Here is a 13,910-nt window from a genome sequence, read left to right on the forward strand (position 1 = left end):
AGTTTAAAGTAATTGTCATTATATAATTATATTCACATAAAATATTCTGTTTTAGGTGAATCTTACTGAGTTGAAAGCCTTTCCAAACCCTCCAGCAGCAGTAACCAATGTTGCAGCAGCTGTGATGGTCCTGCTAGCCCCACGAGGTCGTGTACCTAAGGATCGGAGCTGGAAGACGGCGCGGGCCTTCATGGGCAAGGTTAAGTTGTCATCATGTCAATCACATCTGCCTGAGTAATGCCAGTCTAATTTGTCAGAGAGCCTTGACCCTGGACCTTCCCTGGACTGCTCTTTACGTTATAGCTTGATACCTCTTTGAATAAGCTCACCACTCTGTGTCTTTTCTTTTTGCTGTTATTTATGCAACTTAAGGCTGGTACATATGCAAGCATTTTCTAAATCTGAAGAGAATTTTTATCTGTTAGAGACCCACACATGAAGATAGAAAATCAGGCATTTAACAGTTGTGGTCGTACTGTGTGTGGTGTGCTCTATAGACTGTATATAAAAGATGGACAGTCTTTCCAAGATCTTTCCGTGGATTTTGGGTACCTGTCAGTCAAAAGGACACCCCCCTAATCATGCCGAATTTCAAGATAAAATTCACCCCCCTCACAGTTGTCATGAAGGTAAACTTGACCTATTAATCCTAAAATGGATTTTTATACCAGGCTTTAAACATGTTTATTTCTGCTGTGAAGTTGGCCTTTTTAACATGGGAGTCTATGGGGATTTGCTCTGTTTTGGAGCCAGCCCCTAGCGGATGAGGGGTGAAATGCAATTTTTTTGCACTTCCGCATAGGATTCACATTTTACAGGCTGAGGTTGCTGCTTGGTGTGCTCCGATAATCTCAGCAGAGAACAACACACACATAATGATTCTGTCCCTTGGCCGATCTAGAATCTAGTCGTCTGAGCCAGAAATCTTGCGTGATTAAATGTGATCTAACAAAAATGAAGAAGAAACAGAAATAACTGAAAAAATCAAGAAGAACCATGGCAACGACCAGAAGACATAACACCCAGCATAGCAGAGGACATACAAAATGAAGTATGGTGGTGGTCTTGCGACTATTGTTAACAGAAAAATCCAGAACTGAAAAATATAACAGACTGGAGGCAGCGTGAACACAGACTTTATATCTTTCCTTGTGCCCCCGTTAGCTCGCTCTCCGATTGGCTATAGTTCGTTCTATGTCACAATCCACAGAGTCACATCTCAGGAGTGGTCGGCTTTCCACACACACATGAAGATTGTTGTAAATACTAAACCTGTTTAATACTTGCGATTGTCGGCCACGACCTGTTTCTGAGCCGATTGTCGGCACAAATTCATTCTTAACATACCTCAGTTTAAAGAGTAATCTTACAGCGGGGCTCCAGACTAACTTTTTTTACGAGGAGCACAGTGGTGCCTAACTTAAATTTTTAGGAGCGCAAGTATAAAATTTAGGGGTGCACACTGAAATCACCTTGCATAGGAAATATTCACATTTCCTCTCATTTTCACTGTATTAGTGATAAATACTTGAACAATAAATTTAGAAATAACAATGTTTACAATTCACATTTTTTTGCAGTTGACATAACATTAAAAAAAAACACATCTTACTGGCTGCACTAATACAAAACAAGCAGACATAGAACTTGACAGTGAAAATCAAATCAAATCAGTTTTGATTTGATTTTCACTTTGTAGTCGAAGCAGAACGGCAACTTTGTCACCATCATCCTCCAAAGGGCATGGTATGACTTGTCCATGTAGTTCTTGGCAATAAACAGCTTCAGGGACTGATACTCCTCTCCAACTACTGTTCCCAACTCCTCAGGAAGAAAAATAGCTATTGGCTAAAAGTCGCTAGAAGTTGCTAATTAGTATAATCAGCCTAGTACATGTAGTTGTAATGGATGCTGCCATAAAGAGGGATGTTGTGGGAAAGGCAAAAATTGATAAAAAAAAAAAAAAGACAACCTATAAATAAATAAATAAAATAAAATAAAAAATTGTTGTTTTTTTATTAGGAGTCTTTCACATTTCACAACACTTATAACTTTAAATATTTTTGTCCACAGTCTTTATTAATAGACATTACTCTGACAGTACGCCAACGCAAGATCATCCAGCAGCAGCTTTGTACGTTTCATTTTCAGCCTGGTCATGAAACAGAGGTGAACGTCGTCTTCTCTGAATACAGCTGCTGCTGCTGCTGCTGTGAGAAGACCAAGCCTGGTATGAGTGCTTTTGGACGGGGGAGGGGTCTGCGTAGCACTCGCTCCTCATTGGGAAGAGTAAACTACGTTCATTCACGTCAGTCTCCAAAAGTCTCCAGATAAAGTCCCTAGATTTGTCGTTAGCCGCTTTTTTTTTAAAAATCGCTAGAGGGGTCTGAAAATTCGCTAAATAAAGCGACAAAGTCACTAAGTTGGCAACACCGAGGGATAATAAATTCCTCCAATGTCCGACGCACATTGTCTGTCGTCTACTTCGTTGGTGTTCGTCTCCTTTTCTCGTATTAAAGGTAGTTTGAGTCGGCAAGCCAGCAGCTAATTTGCGCATTACTGTGAACTACTGGGCTGAAGAGAGGAGCAGATGTTTGTTAGCGACAAAATAAATTCAATAACTACTACAACTTAAAGACCAGCAAATGTATTGGTCGCCATTGCGCGAGTAGATGAAAAATTCACTCGCACTGTCTCACATTTTAGTCGCAGTGCAACCATTTGGTCGCAGTCTGGAGCTGTACAGGTTAATCTTATAAGACTTAAGATAATCGGGCGTTAACCATCCTCGGTCGCTAAGAGAGAACATTGAGACACAAACAGCCCAATTATCTTTGTGTGTTTGTGCCCCACTTTAGGCTATAAAATTATGCATTTTGTTTTTTGTTTCTCAATATGATTTCTGTGCATCCTTGTTATGGAGATTGTTAAACCATATTTAAAAATGCCCATAATTCAAACTGCAACAAAGTGCTGCTTGCTTTTGTCTTTGTCTGTCAGGTGGATGATTTCCTGCAGGCCTTGGTGTCATATGACAAAGAGCACATCCCAGAGTCCTGCTTAACTGTGGTGAAACAACAATATCTGAGAAACCCAGATTTTCACCCTGATCTAGTTTGGACCAAATCTACAGCTGCAGCTGGTCTTTGTGCCTGGACTATTAATATTGTCAGATACTACGAGGTCAGACAAACCCTTTCACATAAGCTATGACGATTATAAATACAGTATCTCACAGAAGAGTACACCCTTCACAATTGTGCAAATATTTTAGTATATCTTTTCATGGGGCAACAGTATAGAAATTAAACTTGACATACACAATATCAAAGTTTAGTTTCTACAGTTTCATTTTGTTGTCCCATGAAAAGATATTCTAAAATATTTGCAAAAATGTGAGGGGTGTACTCACTTCTGTGAGCTACTGCATGTTTATTTTAAGATGATCTCTTCCTTAAGAGTGTTCATGAAGTATTTCTTTCTTTTTTGTAGATTTATTGTGAGATAATTCCAAAAAGATGTGCATTAACACAAGCTAATGCAGAACTAGAGACAGCAACTGCCAAAATGTTGGCAGTTCAGAAGAAACTGGCAGTGAGTACAATGTTATTATACTTAAGTTAATCATCCTAAATGATAGATTTGAATAATGTCTGTATAACTTACTTTGTTTCTGAAGGATCTCGATGCCAGCCTCCAGAGCCTCACTGCTCAGTTTGAAAGGGCTACAGCTGAGAAAATCAGTTGTCAGGAGGAGGTGACGCGAACCACCCAGACCATAGAGCTGGCCAACCGACTAGTCAGAGGCCTAATGGTAAACAATAAGAGATAGAAGATGTTGGTTGTGTCATTGGGCCTAACCTGGCTTACAATTAACCGTCAATTTGCTGGGCACATGCATGGAGAGGTGCTGGTTATCGAACTGCATCAGTAATCTGGACAAAAAGTTGTAATATCCTGGCAGGATAGTCTAACAGTTGAATGAGCAGAACAGGCATGGGGAGATTTTACAGCCTGGCCCAGCAGTCCACTAAGGACATGTGAGATAGGTAGAGTGGGCTTGACCACAGAAATCGCATGACTGATCTGGGCAAGTGGATGTCTGAGCAGTTTCCAAATTGAGATAGGAAGAGAGATGGTAAGAAAGCTACTCAGTGCCCTCTTTGTGACAAGTAGACCGGTTGTGCTCACAGAAAAGGTTTGCATTTATTGCTGCTATACTACATACAATGTATATGTGCATACAGATACAAATGCATATAGTGTATTTCTAAATATCTACTTTGTTTGAAGTAAAAAATATTTCTATAGATTGTTTTTCAAGAAATTAAATAATCAAAAGGGGATTGATACTTATTTGACTAAATTGCATGTCTAAAACCCAAATGCTGCAACGTAATATTACTTTAATATTATATTCAGCTGTTTTTCCATTTCTATACGTGCTTTTAATTGGAAAGTTTTATTTTTATTGACCCTAATGTGAAATAAAAGATGGTCATTTCACTGACCATCTTGCTTGTTCGACTTTTTTTATTTCAGAAAATAAATGTGCTTTGCATGGAACAGCTTGGCTTTTAAGCATATCAAGATAAATGTTTTGTCTTTATATCATTGACCTGGAAGCAATAGTGTACAGACTAATAAATCAGGCCGTCTATATTTAATCATTATCTTACCTCAAAGCCTCAACAGCTGTTGGAAATTAACAATGTCTCACCCCAGACTGAGTGATATTACAGGCGATCCATAATGCATTAGAGTAAAATTATAGTGATTTTTAACTGTCTGAGAATTTATTATGTGACATATTCTAGATCCACAGCCCCTTGTACGAAAATGTCATGCATGATTTATTGTTGTAGAATGTCACAGTCATAGTATTGAAGGTTTAAATAAATGCTAAATTGATGCTAAGTGGATCTCCAGCAAAACTTAGAAAGCTATTAGAAATGGTTTGCTGTTACATAGGGTAGCATTTATATTGTCTTAGTTTGTGCAACAAGCCCCATATGTACATTTTGCTGACTGTAGCTACTGTAGGAGGACCTTTTTTTCATTTTCATTTTCTATGTATTGTTAACAGTCAGAGAGGGAGCGCTGGTCCCAGGCAATTGTCCAATATGAACAACAACAGAAAACCCTGTGTGGTGATGTCCTCCTCACTTCAGCTTTTGTCTCTTACATGGGTTACTTTACCAGCCAGTATCGTGTGGAGCTATTTAACAATGTATGGATTCCTTTCCTTCAGTCTCAGAAGGTAAGGTCAAATTTGTAAAATAATTAAGACCTTTGTTGCTCATGAAGTAAAAATCTTTCCCTCACATTCATCAGAGGTTTAGTTGTTGTTAACTGGAGTACATTTCCACTAGTACTTAAACCATAGTAATATCAGTCCTCTGTTTTTGTTCCAGGTTTCTGTTCCCCTGACAGACGGCCTGGATCCAATCCTCATGCTTACAGATGATGCCACTGTGGCTGCTTGGCATAACCAGGGCTTGCCAAATGATAGGATGTCTATTGAAAATGCTGCCATCCTGACCACCAGCGAGCGTTGGCCACTCATCATTGACCCTCAGCAGCAGGGAATCAGATGGATCAGAAACCAACTTGGGTCAGATCTAAGGGTGGTGCAGCTGGGACAGAAAAGGTGAAAGGAGATGGCGTGTAATTTTATTTTTAATAAACTGATAACTTAAATAATGTGCCGTCCAACCACAGTTTTTCCATCTTTCCCTTTTCTTAATGCAGGTATCTAGATGTAATTGAGCAAGCTCTTGTCTGTGGAGAAACAGTCCTGTTAGAGAATCTGCCAGAAAAGGTTGACCCAGTCCTGGAGCCTCTAATAGGCAGAAAAACCATCAAAAAAGGAAGGTTTGTATTGAAACATGTTTATGCTTGCAAAAATTTTAATCCATGCATGACTTGATATACACAACTTGTCCCCAACATTTCTGTGGCGCAATAAGAGCAGATTTTCCAGATGGCTGAACCTTACTGAACTTTGAAACACCAGTAAGACATGACTGAATGCATTATTATTGCCCACTCTTTAGATTATAAATGAATTTGCGGCATGTGTCCTGAATCCCTGAGGCCAACCTATTGATTGGCCTCTCAAGACGGGTGATAGATGTATATTTGTGTGTTTATATTCTTTAGGTGTGGGGAATATTGAAAAGCTGAGCCTCAGCGTAAAAGCTGAATTGAAGACCGCCATGGTTATGTATAAGGACTCCTGTCTCCCACAAAATGCTGGCATGTAACACTAGATTTAGTGGTCCTCCATCAATACAGATCCAATGAAACAGTCAATACTTTTACAACACATGAAGGTGATGCTTCTTTCAAACTAACATTATGAAATTGACTCAGTTCTTACCAAAATAATATGGAATCTTAAATGAGCTTAATTTTAAGCATTTTTTTAAGTATTTTCCACTAAGTACCACTAAAGTTAATTCATAGTGCCAGATCATGCCACTTATATCTTTTATTATTATCTATGACATCATTTCATAATTTAAAAATTGGTAAATCAGTCATACCTGATTTGAAAGACGTACACCACTGCAGCACAGTCTAATTCAATTCCAAATTCTGTATACCATTTCTACCAAAATTGCTGCATCAAAGCTGCTTTGCAAGTACCTCAGTTACCAAATATCTTTACAAAGAAAAGTACAGTAAATTCCATAAACTGAACAACCAAAAGCATAAATGAAAGTTCTGCTTTGATTTCATACTCAGAAATGCCTAAATCTTGCTCTGATCTGTGCATGACCATGGATATTGAGTTTCTTGGTGCATGTTTATTGAGCTCTATTTGAAGTCCTGTCTGTCCAGATGTAACAATTTATCATAGTAAATCTGATTATAAGTTTATTCCTTGTAGATGACCCACACGTTTGTTTCTGTCGATGATTAATACAACCTGCTGGGGCAGCCATGATGGATCTGGTAGGGCTCCATAGCTGAAGTTCATTAATAATTGGAATGTTGTAGAGTGTGAAGTAATGAATACTAATTATTCCTTTCATGGCTGACGGAAGACTACAAGCCAATCCATCAGCAAGGACTTTAATTTGGTGGAGTAATGGTTCTATCAATAGTACATTAATTCTGGCTTGTGAAGATATAGAGTTGAACCATACCAAGGCCATGAGGAACCTGTGCCATAAAAATTGGGGCCTTGCCTGACATCAGCAGGGTAATTAGAGATAAATGAAAAGCCACCAGGTTTGTCAAGCCAGTGCTAATTTAATTGAAATGCAAGAACAGATAAGTATTGGCTGGCATTTTGATAATCTTTCATATTTATTTTATTAATTATTTATTTTACCTTTACCTAAGCCTGTTTTGAGTTGATGGGAAAATGTGTTTTAAATATGCAAAATATGCTGCCTATCATACTTGGAATCAGTTGCAAAACTACCTAAATCTTAAAGAGCTGGCCTCTAAATAATTTTAAGCTAATTTTAAAAGATTTGTTGCAGTAATATTTGGCAAATGTGATTGAATATTGCTGCCTTCTTTTTGATTGCTTCCACAGTGACTTAAAAATGTAAACATTTGATATTTTATTTAATTTTTTATATATATAACTACAACAAACCAAAGTTCAAATCCGTTGACTTTGTTGTAAATTACATATAATGCATTGTAGCTATTTCTGTTCGGAGCTGCTGACTGTCTTTACCATAACAAGAGACTGGAAATCTGTAGAGCATCGTCTCTTAGTTAAATAAAAGTTCTTTAAGAAAATTTAGTAACGTTGGTTTACTGCAGAAACAACATTTAGACCAACACAAAATTTGCACTCCATTAAAGTGTGAGGTCAGAAACAGCTTACAAGATACAGAGCGTCTGCAGTGGCACAGTTCTGAATATTTTGAAATCTACTGCAGCTTTATATTGTTCATTATCAATGTTGATGAAGATAGGAAAGCAACCATTTGCTTCAAACAATATATTAAGTCCTCTTGTATCATGTTATTCAGGTACATTTTTATTGGAGGCAAGGAGTGTGAGTACAACAGTAACTTTCAACTCATTCTTCATACCAAATTGGCCAATCCACATTTCCCTCCTGAGCTACAGGCCCAGACCACCCTAATTAACTTCACAGTGACTCCAGTGGGCCTGGAGGAACAACTGCTGGGACAGGTAGTGTCCTACGAAAGACCTAACCTGGAGGCCCTAAAGGTAAACACATTCATATTTTGTGAAAGACACAGAGTGAAGTATTTTATCTGTGTGAAAGTTTTTAGTCATAATATTAAACAGGAAGCTCTATAAAATAGAATTTTTATTTACCAAGATGGAGCTGACTACACAGCAGAACCACTTCAAGATTGCATTGAAGAAATTTGAAGATGACCTGCTAAGCCGCCTTTCGACAGCCCATGGTAATTTTCTGGGTGATGTTTCTCTGGTGGAGCAACTTGAAAACACCAAAAGCACAGCCGCTCACATCCAGTGTAAGGTAAGGTTATTACATCAAATGGTCCTATGCTTTTATATATTTATTTCTTTATTTTCTTGACCACACAGGTGGTTTTGAAAGTACTAAGTGCTTTATTTTACTACATTAGCTGTAAATAGTGTGTGCTTAGAAATATGTGTAATGAGAGGGTTTTGGAGCATGACTGAGGCCCTAATAGCTCATCTTGTGCAATTGGAACACACAGGTGGTGGAGGCCAGAGAGAATGAGACAAAGATCAACGAGGCTCGAGAACTATACCGCCCAGCAGCTGAGAGAGCATCGCTCCTCTTCTTTATCATCAATGACCTCAGCAAGATTAACCCCATGTACCAGTTTTCACTCAAGGTGAAACCTTCACCCAAGTATTGCTCCCACAAGGGCACATCATTTTGTGCACTCTTGCACATAATTCTCCATAATTCCAGTTTTATCTTTTAGGCACAGTGCTACGTGTACAAATGAGTTTGAATATGCCACATATTTAGTCCCAATTTTTTCTCGATACGACACAATTTGGAGTCCTGTATCTTGTCAGTTACCTCTTTTTGTTGTATTCCAGACCTTCAACTCTGTGTTTAACAAAGCAATGGAGTGTGCAGAATGGGATGAGGATGTGAGCACCAGAGTGCACACCCTCACTGAGGCCATCACCTATTCTGTATTCCTGTACACCAGCCAGGGCCTGTTTGAGAGAGACAAGTTAACCTTCTTGTCACACATTGCCTTCCAGGTGAGGGACTGAGGTCCGCCTCAAAGGTGGGGCCTGCTGTCATTCTCATCAATCAAAGTACTTTTCTGCCCCCACATTAACTTCAATTAAAAGCAGCCAGCAATACCATACGCTGCTATTGATTACCTCTCACACTTTGCTCCATGGCTGCTGTTCAGACAGTTGGTTCTGACAGGGGGTTGGTTCTTATGGCATAATGCAATTATCTGTCATTGCACCAACTGTTTTCTTCATAGAAATTGTGCTACTTTGAAGGCTGTCCTTCATGAAGCTTTTTTGCATTCACAGCTGACACATATTCAGCCCATAAAAGTTAACCCACAATTAGAGTTTTCTTCTAGTTTCCTGTTTATATTTAAAATGAGGTAAAATACTGCTCTTGGTCTTTTCCCTTAGATTCTGCTCAAGCAGGACCTGATTGATGCCCAAGAATTTAACTTCCTGCTGCACTTCCCAGTGGAAACTAGTAAAGTTAGTGCAACATCTTTTCTCTCGCCACATGCCTGGGGAGCTATTAAGGTACAGTACAGGTGTTTTGTGGATGGGGTGTAAAACCTCAGAGGGTGTAGTTTTTGTCTACTGCTCTACAGTAACTTAAAACAACAATGCTCCTTATTTTGATTTAGACTATATCTACAATGGAGAACTTCTGTGGACTTGACAAAGACATGGAGAGCTCACCAAAACGCTGGAGAAAGATTGTTGAATCCAGTTGTCCTGAAAATGAAAGGCTGCCTCAGGATTGGAAGAATAAGACTTCCCTTCAGAAGCTCATTATTCTGAGAGCGCTTCGTCCTGATAGGATAACCTATGCACTTAAGTCAGTAAATAGCCACAGCACATTTGTATTTATAACAACTGTGTAGCACTAACCTTTAATAATGTTACCTTGCAGGGCGTTTGTAGAGGAAAGCATGGGAACGAAATATGTGGAAACTGCCCGATTGGAATTCGAAAAGTTGTTTGAGGATAGTAGTCCCTCAACCCCTGTGTTCTTCATCCTCTCACCTGGAGTGGATCCACTCAGAGATGTAGAGAAATTAGGTACTATGCTTGCTGTACTTGTTACTTAGAGTTCATATATAATATTACTTGGTGTGGATAAAAATTCCAAATATTATTTTTGTGCAGGTTTGAATCTGGGATTTTCCATTGACCAGGGCACTTTACACAATGTGTCACTGGGACAGGGCCAGGAGGAAGTAGCTGAGAGACTTCTCAGGAATGCCTCTAAACAGGGACACTGGGTCATTTTCCAGGTAGAGGATTATGCTACTCACTCTGTAGATAACTGCAGTGATTTCAGGCAGTACTTATAGCCTTCCTGTACTGCCTCTAATGATATTATCTCATCCCCCTGAGCAAGGGAAATGGACTGAACTTGGTTCAATAAAACCCATAATTGGCTAGAACAGCTCCATAAATGGCTCCTTCAGGTAGAAACCTGTAGCTAAGTTAATCACTGTGGGTTTTCTTTCAAATTCAGAGTACAGAGAAACATTTTTAATGAATATTACTCATTTTAAACAAAAACAAAAAACATTTAAACTAAGTTTAAATTTTATTTATCTGAAAAAGGTACAATACACTGATTTAATGTGTATTGTACAAAAGGTTAATTTTCATCAGCAGTCATTTTGCCTGATGTTATTGAGCATTCAAAAACAATAAATTAACTGAATAAGCAACAATTAAGAGGCCCTGCCTTATGATAAACACAGAATAAAACCAGCCTTATTTTAGAGGTTTAAAACAAAAGTGTATTATTTAATGATAAACATTGTTGACTGACCAAAATGCATCTTCACATAAATGGCTTTTTAAACCCTGATCTACAGCCCAAATTGAGAAACTATTAAATTGGAAATATTAAATGTACCTTGACTTTTTTTTTTTTTTTTTTTTTTTGCGGCCTGTACGAACACAGGCTATTTCATGTTATGTCTCACTAACTTAAATTTATTGTTATATGAAGTTGTGCATTTCAGCCTTCAAAAACATTTAAACAAATCTTGGTACAATAAGGCTTTAAACACTTTTTGATGTTACTTTTTGTCCTCAAAACATTTAAAGGACATTTTAACCATAAGGATACAAAGTGATCGACCATCTGAGATGTTGTTTTGATCCAGTCTTACTATAAATATGTCTTAAGATGCAAGCAGAGCAGTCCAGTACTTCTACACCTTCTTTCTCTGCCATACTTTTGCAATGTGTGCAGAATGTGGTCTTTTGTTTTTTACTCTAAAATTAAAGTTGACCTTTTAGATAAACGTTGCCATTGTAGAAGTGTAAATGAGTTTCACCAGGATCGGACACAATGAAATATAGTCACAGAGCCTGGATTTTGGAATTGTGTCTGAAAACAGTCTGGGTTGTTCTTTTTGTCTTTGGTTCTGAAAAAGGTTAGCAATGCAGATTCCCCTGACCCCACATTTTTACTAAAAGTTAGCGTAAGACTTGTTTTAGCATAGTACGGTTCGGTAAATGTAACTTCACTTCAATGTATGACAAAAGTTTCCCACAGTAATCCTTTTCCCATGCCCTGCCTCTACTCATTGACTCATTTTAGATAGTGTTTCACATTTGAAATGAGAAAAGTTAGTATATTGAATTTTTTTTAAAATTTGTTATGTTTTTAATAATTTATTTGCTTTTCCATTTATTTTATATTATTTATTTTCACATTTCCATTCCACTCAAACTTTTTGTAATCTTTTGTTTGTCACTCAGAATGTCCACCTCATTGCTCGCTGGTTGCCCTCTCTGGAGGCTCTTTTAGAGATGACAGCAGTGCACAGCCATCCCAGCTACAGAGTTTTCATCACTGGGGAACCAGCACAGAGTCCTGAGCAGCACATAATCCCCAGAGGCATACTGGAGAGTGCCATCAAAATTACAAATGAGCCCCCCACTGGCATGAATGCAAGTTTGCATGCAGCCCTCAATAATTTCAGTCAGGTGTGCAGAAAACTTAAAACTTGTTCAAGAAATGCTTCTCGTCTTAAATCTGATGTTTTTTCTTTTCTTTTTTTTCTTTGTGTTTTTTGCTTTTAAAAAAAACTTTTTACATTTTTTTTCCAGGACACCCTTGAATTGTGTTCCAGAGAGCAAGAGTTCAACAACATGTTCTTTTCCCTCTGCTTCTTTCATGCCTGTGTCACAGAGCGGCGCAAATTTGGTCCACAAGGGTGGAACCACAACTATCCCTTCAGCACAGGAGACCTCACCATCTCTGTCAATGTGTTGTACAACTACCTAGAAGCCAACACTAAAGTATATTTTAATTAAATCACTATTTTTAAAGCTAAATTTCAAATCATTTTTAATGCTTGTAATAAAACTTTTAGTTTGTTTTCTCCACTGTCTTCTGAGCTGTAAAAATGTAGAAGGATAATGGTATTAGCAGTGTCGTTATCGTTAGACAGGGATGTTGAATTGCTGTGCGGTGTCTCAGATGATGTTTTTTTAAATCCTTTGTTCCAGAGGTATTTGTGAAAAATGTTCATTCCTTTAAAAAAAAAATTCTTATGAACTATGAACACCCAACCTATAATTTAGCTTTATTTCACTAAGACAAAAAATCCATTCCTTCAGCGCTGCACTTCTCACAACTCCTAATGCATTTCTCTTAGAACTCCTATTAGTCTGGTCATAACCAATTACATCTCCTAGGTTTTCTGCCCTCCAAAAACGAATGTCCTTCATTATGTTAACCAAACAGTAACCTGTATGTGCGTATACAGAGAATTCATTAGGGGGGCAATGAAGCGTCATCCTAAATGTAATTACATTCAGCCAATGTGACAGTTCACAACGCTACATAAGTGATCACTGCAATTAGAGCTGATGAAGGAAGCAATTTGCAAAACAATACAGGTACAAATGATTGTGAACCTACAGCTTTTGTAATTTGTTATGAATCACAGGTTCTTTTCTTCCTCCTTCACCCTCAAGGATCATAATCTCCTGCTGAGGGAAAGACTCCTCTGTCATACATTAGATCAGTTTGTGTAAAGAAACATAATTTCTTACATTTCCCTACAGTTATCACTATTAAACGAGCTTACCTGGGATGTGATTATACAGTAGCTGCTTCAAGTTTCAAAGGATGAGTGGAAAAAAGAAAAAGTGTTAAACCATTCTGTAAATTATTGAGACTATTACCAGATGTTAACCATAGCTGAAAAAGATTGAATGAATCTTTGTAGAGTTTTAGATGCTTCTTTTATAATTTTGCAGTGTAATACCTGCCAACAAACTAAGTCTTTTGTAGTCCATGCAGGTGCCATGGGAAGACTTGTGTTACCTTTTTGGAGAGATCATGTATGGGGGGCACATTACTGATGACTGGGATAGAAGGCTGTGCAAGACCCATCTACAAGAATTCATGAATCCGAAATTGGTAAGTCTGTGGTGATTTTGCCTTGAATTGAGAACAATTGTTCATTTTCACATGTATTTTCTTTACTTTCAACAGAACAGATGCACCAAGGGTTGATTTCCCCCATGATAAAAGTATAAGTTTCAAAACGATGAATTATTTAAACAATTTTTTTGAATGCAGACTTATGTTATACTGATTACTACAGTGCCAAATAGTTACATACTTTTGAAAAGGTTAATAGAATTTTTTGTGTCAAGGTAAAGGGTGCCCTCTTGGGATGTAAAACGGAACTGCAATTTCACACAAC

At 37.9% G+C, this 13,910-nt stretch overlaps 1 protein-coding gene across 1 annotated transcript in view; it reads left to right on the forward strand.

Annotated features, from left to right (window-relative positions):
- Positions 1 to 13,910, forward strand: part of LOC121641775 (dynein heavy chain 11, axonemal) — a 39,047-nt gene that overhangs the window by 22,899 nt on the left and 2,238 nt on the right. The window contains exons 49-66 of the mRNA XM_041988058.1: positions 56 to 199; positions 3,001 to 3,183; positions 3,493 to 3,594; positions 3,680 to 3,814; positions 5,087 to 5,260; positions 5,415 to 5,650; positions 5,752 to 5,874; positions 8,001 to 8,205; positions 8,321 to 8,485; positions 8,691 to 8,831; positions 9,046 to 9,216; positions 9,613 to 9,735; positions 9,843 to 10,036; positions 10,112 to 10,260; positions 10,348 to 10,475; positions 11,950 to 12,177; positions 12,301 to 12,492; positions 13,502 to 13,621. Of these exons, the coding sequence (XP_041843992.1) occupies positions 56 to 199; positions 3,001 to 3,183; positions 3,493 to 3,594; positions 3,680 to 3,814; positions 5,087 to 5,260; positions 5,415 to 5,650; positions 5,752 to 5,874; positions 8,001 to 8,205; positions 8,321 to 8,485; positions 8,691 to 8,831; positions 9,046 to 9,216; positions 9,613 to 9,735; positions 9,843 to 10,036; positions 10,112 to 10,260; positions 10,348 to 10,475; positions 11,950 to 12,177; positions 12,301 to 12,492; positions 13,502 to 13,621 (2,913 nt within the window). The remainder of the gene's footprint in view (positions 1 to 55; positions 200 to 3,000; positions 3,184 to 3,492; positions 3,595 to 3,679; positions 3,815 to 5,086; positions 5,261 to 5,414; positions 5,651 to 5,751; positions 5,875 to 8,000; positions 8,206 to 8,320; positions 8,486 to 8,690; positions 8,832 to 9,045; positions 9,217 to 9,612; positions 9,736 to 9,842; positions 10,037 to 10,111; positions 10,261 to 10,347; positions 10,476 to 11,949; positions 12,178 to 12,300; positions 12,493 to 13,501; positions 13,622 to 13,910) is intronic.

The sequence above is a fragment of the Melanotaenia boesemani genome, chromosome 6 (assembly GCF_017639745.1).
Source record: "Melanotaenia boesemani isolate fMelBoe1 chromosome 6, fMelBoe1.pri, whole genome shotgun sequence".
Taxonomy (NCBI): Eukaryota; Metazoa; Chordata; class Actinopteri; order Atheriniformes; family Melanotaeniidae; genus Melanotaenia; species Melanotaenia boesemani.